At 32.8% G+C, this 7,868-nt stretch overlaps 1 protein-coding gene across 1 annotated transcript in view; it reads left to right on the forward strand.

Moving 5' to 3' along the window:
- Nucleotides 1-207: 207 nt before the first annotated feature.
- Nucleotides 208-7,868, forward strand: part of LOC118737027 — a 47,499-nt gene continuing 39,838 nt past the window's right edge. Inside the window, exons 1-2 of the mRNA XM_036467260.1 lie at nucleotides 208-606; nucleotides 3,425-3,493. Of these exons, the coding sequence (XP_036323153.1) occupies nucleotides 292-606; nucleotides 3,425-3,493 (384 nt within the window). The 5' untranslated portion in view covers nucleotides 208-291. The remainder of the gene's footprint in view (nucleotides 607-3,424; nucleotides 3,494-7,868) is intronic.

The raw sequence follows: 7,868 nt of genomic DNA on the forward strand, positions 1-7,868 counted from the left end.
TAGCTAAATCTAGCCACCAAAGGGCTAAAACGGCCACACTGCTCAGGTACATGAAAATACCTGGAGCACAGCGATGCGAGCGAGCGCGGTATCAAATTGTTACCAATTAACCATTTTTATGTATGTATTTTACATAAACCACGAACGCTAGCACCGGCTTGGAATGATCTGTTGGCCAGTGAATAGTCAGTAGAAAATGAACGCCGCCGCGGCTGGGTACAATACGTTGAATATTGCGGATGCTGATGTGATAATTATATCTTAGTTCATAACAACAGAAAATTATTCGAAATGAGAACTAAATGTGCGACTAATTTTCGAAAATTCGGCGATATGCAACAAAATGATAACCGAATAATAATAGGCTCCCAATTTCGGCGAGAGCTCAACGACGTTTCGTTGAATATGAGCTGTACAAAAGAACCGCAAATTATAGCCGCCGAGGATGTGAAGCGGACACTTCCGCGAAACGCTGGAAATGCGCTAGATTCTGACTACAACTACGAACATTATGATCCATCGGTGCGCTTGTTACGCATACGAAAAACCATAACCGGTTCGTGCGGCTTCCATTTGACGCGCACCAAATGGGATCCCTATCCGTGGGTGCGTATGAGTAACTTCAGCTACATATTTACTAGAAAGCGCCTAGTGTGCACAGAGGTTATCATAACAATAAGAGACTCACATAAATATTAACAAGTTTTGACTATTTACTTTATCATTTTTTAATCGTGATTACTTTTCAATCCTTCCTTACTAATTTTATAAATGCGAGAGTAAGTTTGTTTGTTTGTTGTTGTTTCACGCTTTAACTACTCAACGGAACATTATGAAATGTTGTGCACTGGTGTAATTTGGCGCAACTTAAAATATAGAATAGCTTTAATCTCGATTAGATAAGGGGGCGTGGCGCCTCCCTTACAAACGGAAATTTTTAATACCGCATACCAATGGAAGTATTTGCGGTTTAGTACTGGTGAGAATATGACGAAAGAAGATTAAAGAGGTTATAGTTTGAAAAATTTGAAAAAATATGGGCAGGGTTGCCACCTTTTTAACGAGTTAAATTCAGATTATATTATAAGTAAAATAAATTATTACAATATGGGTCATAATCGATATCAGTTTTAAACTTTCTACCTGTTAAAAATGGTCAAATTCAACTTGAATTAAAGGGTGGGTGTCAGACAAAAGCGGATTTAGATGGTTGTATTTCTAAAATATTTTGAAGACAATTGCCACATGCCATCTAACTAAACAAGTTTACGTGTCGAACGAAAAAGTGTTAAGAAATCTTAGGCTTGAACATTTATAATTCTTTTGAGGTGTTTGAAGAGGGTTGCCAACAAGTTATTTAATACGTTAAATGAATTATTACAACTAGTGAACCCGCCTGGCGTTAAAACGCCCAAAATTTAATTTCAAAAACTTAAAAAACATTCCAAATATTAGTCAGAATTATAAGAGATCTGAGTGGCGTATTTCATCAAAACCGTGGAACCGTTTCTGAGTGAAGAGTAGTCTCGCATAGTGAATGGTTTTATTTTCATCGAATTTTAAATCACCCTATACCGATGAAAAAAGTTCTTAATTAAAAAAAAATTAAACTATAGCATACATCTACAGGGTAAGGTCTCCATCACGCTTTATAGCCATCTTTTAGTAAATCATCCAACTTACTAAATAATTTGAATGTTACTTTTTGAACACGTGATTAATTGATTTGGACCTTTCAAACAGGTGGCAGCCCCCTTCAAAAGTACTTTCAAGCTTAATCAATATTAATTCTCCTTGGCCGAACACTTCGATACATATTTCATTAACTGATGAATTAAGTGGAATTTTAATTTTCAAACATGTGGCAATCCCGCTAAATACAGTTCAGAAATCAAAACTTTTGAAGCTCCCTTCGATTGATACCCTTGTTTTAAAAATTCGTTTAACATATAAAATAGTTTGGATTTAACTTTCTAAACAGGTGGCAAACCTCTTTCAATACCTCAAAAATATTCTTGGCGTTGCAAATAAAGATTTCTTAACACTCTTTCGTTTGACATCCATGTTTATAAATTCGACATTTCAGGCAAGTGGCCACCCTCCTCAAAATATTTTCAAACTACTACTTTCTAAAACCCCCTTCGTTTGGCATCCATATGGTGATACATATATCTCTTACCTGATATGATTTTTTAACAATTGGCAACCCTCTTATAGTTCAGCAAGGAAACAAAGCTTTTCAAAACGATTTCGATTGATACCTACTTTTTAATAATTGATTTATTTTTTTAAATAATTTGAATATAATTTTTTAAAAGGTGGCAACTCTTTTCAAAAAAATAAAACCTTATTGCACATCTACAGTCCAAGGCTTTTAATTTGAAAATCGAACGAACGGTGCGGATTTGATGGCATTGACGGAGGGTTGCCACCAGTTTAAAAAATTTAATTTGATTTGCATTAAAAGAATTTAATAAAATGTGGGTTGCAGACGAATAAGATTTAAGAAGATTTTCTTTTTTAAATATTTGGAAGGGGTTAGGAAAAAACCGAATGTGCAAATCTTGTTTGCACTTTCTGAGTTTAAGTAAGTTAAGTTTAATTAAAATAAATGGCAGCTAAGGTAACACGCAGAAATTTCATACAATCAGCAATGCGAGTGAGGACAAACTAGTAGAAGTATAATTTATTCTTAAAAAAAACGCAAAAAAGCAAGTTTCAATCTCTGTGCAATGGGGAACCCCTTCAACAATAAAAAAAAATCCAAAAATGAACGGTACTTCCTAGCTACTTAAAACTTGCACTTTATTATACTAAATTGAATCGGCTACAAAACTGCGTTCTCAAAATAATTCTAAGAAATCTAATTAGGAAGCTCGAAATTTTTACAAAAGTTTCTAGATTTTTTTTTTTTTTGGTATTTCAAAAAGATTGAAAATTAGCTTAATACGAGTTTTGTTAAAGAAGAAATTATATGTTTTTATAAAAAATTAGTTAAAATTAAAAAAATAATAAAATAAATACTCAATACTTGTTTATGCATATGTGACTGTCGTACAGTTATAATGAGCACGCTATTGTAAGTACAAAAAGCAAAGTTTAGAAATTTTTGCAAAACCTCAATGTAGCAGAAAAGTTTATATTTCTACCACATATTACTTAATAATATGGATTTTACTATGCGTTATTTTAAAAACTTTGGTTTTCTGCTAATTTCTAAAGCCCGCAACTAAACATTTTCCCACACAAAGCGTTTTCTTTTATTTCTGTTGCCTAACTAGCGAATATTGTTGAAAACAGTTTGCTTCCTTCTTAATAGTTAAAAAAAAGCTAAAAAAAGGTGCTATATGATTTCATAATTTTTTGCCATTTATTAGTTTCTCTATGCATTCATGCGTTTATTCTCTTTTTCCATTGGCATTAGGTGAGCGCGGTTGATGCACATACGGCGGCGGAAATGAGCGGGCTGAAGGCGGGCGATTGTGTATTGGAGGTCAGTGCAATGTTGCAAGTTACTTTGTTGTAAAAAAAATAAAAAAAAGAACACAAAAATTTATACACATAAACAAGCACTAAAATTGCAATTACGACTCATTTAATATTGCTTGTGTGTGTGTGTGTTTGAACGCAGTTAATTGTAATTTTGTTTTAAAAGCCAGTTGGTTGATGAAAATGGAAACAATGTGCATTCATTCATAACTCGGCCAGTCAGTGATGAAATCATGTAAATGCCATAGGGGCATACAACATTCATACAAAGCGAATTCATACAAGGTGGTGTTACCGCAGCAGGTGATTTCAAGGCGAATTTCGGCGATTGTCAAAATGAGGTGGTTTTTTTTTGTAAATTTGTTGTGTTCTGATTGTCATTATGCGTATAAGTTGTTAGTGTAATTATTGGGTTTTGTGCTGCCGCTATAACCTTGTATGAATTCGCCTTGCATAAATACTTAAGTAATATTAATTTTTTTAACAAAAAAACAAAAATAATACTGACTTCCACATAATATTGCATATTATGTAAATGTGCATTATAACTGTAACGCGAAGTATGTGTACATATGAGCCATTTATTTTAAAAGTGGCATAAGTCAATTCATACCTCTTGTGCTTAAATGACCAGCTCCATCTGTAAATCGCACTATCGTCATAAACTTACGACAAAACTTTCTATCGTTGGTTGATGAAGTTGAACGAATAACCGAGGCGTTCAGATACCAGTGACCAGTTATTTAGGCAAAAGGGGCGAAATAAACGGCGAGTTATTGTAGAGCTCAACTTTTCCTCAGAGTCTTACAAATTTCGATGCGAAACACCCAACAATTATAGGAACATTTGTTCAATTTATCGTTCATTTGGAAGACGATTTCATTTTGATAAAAAAAAGAACATAATTTCGTTTTTCTTTCATTTAACGTCCATTTTTCGGAAATTTTTAAGGTTTTGTTTTGAATTCTGGATTTTCTCGGCATTCGAAAAACCGGATTTTTACAATCGAATAATCTAGATTTTCACTTAGTTTATTATCTAATTAACTATCTATTTATTTTATTAAAAATGAAACTAGGTAAAACATTTTGATTTTTTATATCTGAATACTGGAAAATGTGGAAAAGCTTAACCTCAATCCACATAATGCTACAGATTTATGCAGATCATCTTAACAGGGAAATTCTGGCTAAGATAGTAATAAGTCTTTCACCACTCGTGGTAAAAAGCTATTTTGAGAGAAATCACTTGTATATCATTTAACTTGCGTCGCTCCAACGGTCACCGTGGCCAAATGGGAAAAGCACAGGCGTGCAAATCGAGGGAACCAAATTCGGACCCTAGCGCCGCATAGCAATTTCTTTTTTTTATCTTTTTTTTTCGTTTTTGAGTAAATTTTCCATATAAAAAATTTTCAGGTTTTATTTTTGTATAAAAAAAATGCGTAGGACAGCCAGCAAAAAAAATCTCAAAAATCAACGCGAATTTTTAGACATCTGAAATTTGCGAATTCTTATACTAAGATTTAATGGGCTATAAAACTGCATACATGAGTCTTTTTTAGAAATTTGTATTAAAAAGTTCGCGATTTTGCTGTCACTTTGCAGCTTTTTCTTAATTTTTCACACCGTATCATTCTTGGATTTAAATGGGATTTGCTAAAACATAGGCCATGTTTTAAAATAAAATTAGCAAAAAAGGTTTTAGCATGTAAAACATTGCGAATATTAACAAAAAAAAGACCCGTACGCTCAATTTTGGAAGTAACCGTACATTTATTAAAACCTCGTAGAAATTATTATTTTTTTTTTTTGGCATATGAAGTTTGGTCGCCGAATATTTCGAGGAAAAAAAGTAGGAAATATAAAAAATTTTAACCAGTAAAATATTCCTTCCCTTATAAATGCAAAACAATCTAAACAGCTTTCAACGCAGTTTAATATCTGGAACGAAAGCTCTAACGTTTTTAGAGGCACATTTTTCACTTAAACTAATTGCTTTTCTGCTTAAATGTGTAAAGGGACTATTTAAATATTAGTTTATCATACATTATAAGAACAAATATTTAGACACATGTTTTTATCTGATATTTTATATTTGACGTTCATTCCAATGCAAGCGTGTTTACTCACCGCAGTTGACTCGTTTCATACTTTTGAGCTTTTTCGTTTCAGAATAAATCGGCAATTGTCGTCAGCTGCAAAAAAATGTATGCATAAAGATAATTTCTGCAGTGTCTTCTTTGTACATATAAAAGAAATAAAAAGATCAAATTTATTCTCTTAGCTTTTTTATTTTTGAAGACTTGTTTCGTTAATCATTTTACCAGTTTTCTGTTTTTTTATTTGTTTGCATTCCTGCCAAAAATACATACACCGGCAATAGTCTGACGCATGCATTTAACGTTTTTATTGTATTACTACATCGTAGTGATTTATCAACAGCACATATTAAAAGCATTTATTGTTTTTTTTTTTAACAAAATTATAAGGTCGCATGATAAACAATAAAAATATTATATATATATGTTATGTATGTTATATGCATTTAGCATGCTTTTAAGACTTACATACATAACTATTTGCATTGAAAATATTGCACACAAACATTACAAAACATATGTTTGTAGGTATGCGCGTATGTATGTAAGTACAGTAGGTGCAAGCTTAACGAACGCCCCGCTTAACAAACATTTCGTATGACGAAAAAATTTCAAAATAAAAATCTCAAAAAAAATAAAGTTTTTTTTGAAAGTCGAAAGAATTATACAGATCTGATGACATTTACAAAATATGCCTTCGCGTATAACATATTTTTAATTTTTTTTTGTAGAGCATTAAAGGCCGTAAAATATTTGGCTTGCCTCCCGGTCACCGAGCTAAAAACCCACCCTCCGTGGAGCTACCGTAAGGTATTACTTCGCGGAGTGTGAGCGGCCCACAGTGTGGAAATTGAGCTTTTTTTCGTGACAAATTCGATCATCTCGAGAACGAGAATAGCTAGCGAAAAAAATACAACAATCGCGTTTTAAAGCATTTGAAATGGAGAATTTAGAAAAGATAGTTTCGTTGGATAAAAAATTTTCCTTCACCTTTCAAATGACTTTCAAAGGGAAGGGGGTTTCAATTAGTTTCCTTTTTGGGACCTGAAAATAGTATGCAGTGAACTTTTTAAAAAGTTTTAACTACATTTGTTTACTGCTTTTGCATCAAGGAATCCATTTACATGGTCGAATGAACCGAACCTGTTAGAACGAGGTTCAAAGTCGCACTGCCGGGGTTCAAATCCGCTATTACGCTTCGAATGCATGGGATTTTAAGCCGGACTATTTCGGCGGTTACAACGACCATGATCTCAATACGCGCCTACGCTTGATTGATGAAACTTATTTTTATGAGCCGTACAAGTTTTTAAGTCGCCCTGCTCTGACGGCTGGGATTGCTTCGCGGAGGGAGAGCCGCGTTTCAATGAATATCAGCGGCACTGTTTACAACAAGGAGAAAGAAAAGACAACAAGAAATAAAAGTTTCATAAATAAAATAATTATTTGTCTGATTCATTCGCTATTAGATCCGGATGATTTATGAAATACGAATGTTGTTTAAGGGGGGTTCATGGAAAATATTTTTAAAGAGGGTTGCCACATGTTTCAAAATTTTAATTCGATTAAATTGATAAGTTAAATGACATATTATTATTTATTTATTTATTTATTTAGAAAGCTTCATTTCCAAAATGTGTTTGAAGAGTGTTGACATGTGTTTGTTAATTCAAATAAATTGATAAAGTGAATGAAATGTTGCAATAAGATCTGACAACCATAAACTGGATTAAGAAAGCTTATTTCGGAAAATTTTTTTAAAGGGGGTTGCCACCTCTCGTAAAAGTTTTGATTTTTTAAATAGATTCCTTGGACAGATTTTGGGTAGCCACGTTTGATTTTCGTATAATAAAGGTTTGCTCATTTTCTTTGTCGAACATACTTTGCATCCACAAATACAGATTATAACCAAGATTGCAAGCATTGCGTAAAAACGTAATATTTTTTAATCTATAATGGTTTGTTGTTAAGTAATTTCATTTGTAAGTAATTAATTTACATCTACACATAAATGTCATTTTATATTTTCAATTAATTTTTTCTTGATGAACGCACACTATTTGACAACGTTTCCGCATTCTAAGCGTTTAAAGTACCAGTTATTACACACATATGTATATAGATATGTACATGAGTAATAACATGTAATGAACACACCCCAATCAGGTAACTTTTTTTGCTCGGAACTCGATTAATACGCACACTACGCACTATTGTTTACGTTGCTTAAATTGACTAATCATCGACAAGGTCAAGTTCATGGAGAAAACCTGAAGTT

The sequence above is a fragment of the Rhagoletis pomonella genome, unplaced genomic scaffold, assembly GCF_013731165.1.
Source record: "Rhagoletis pomonella isolate Grant_MI unplaced genomic scaffold, Rhpom_1.0 Rhpom_scaffold_00004, whole genome shotgun sequence".
Classification (NCBI taxonomy): domain Eukaryota; kingdom Metazoa; phylum Arthropoda; class Insecta; order Diptera; family Tephritidae; genus Rhagoletis; species Rhagoletis pomonella.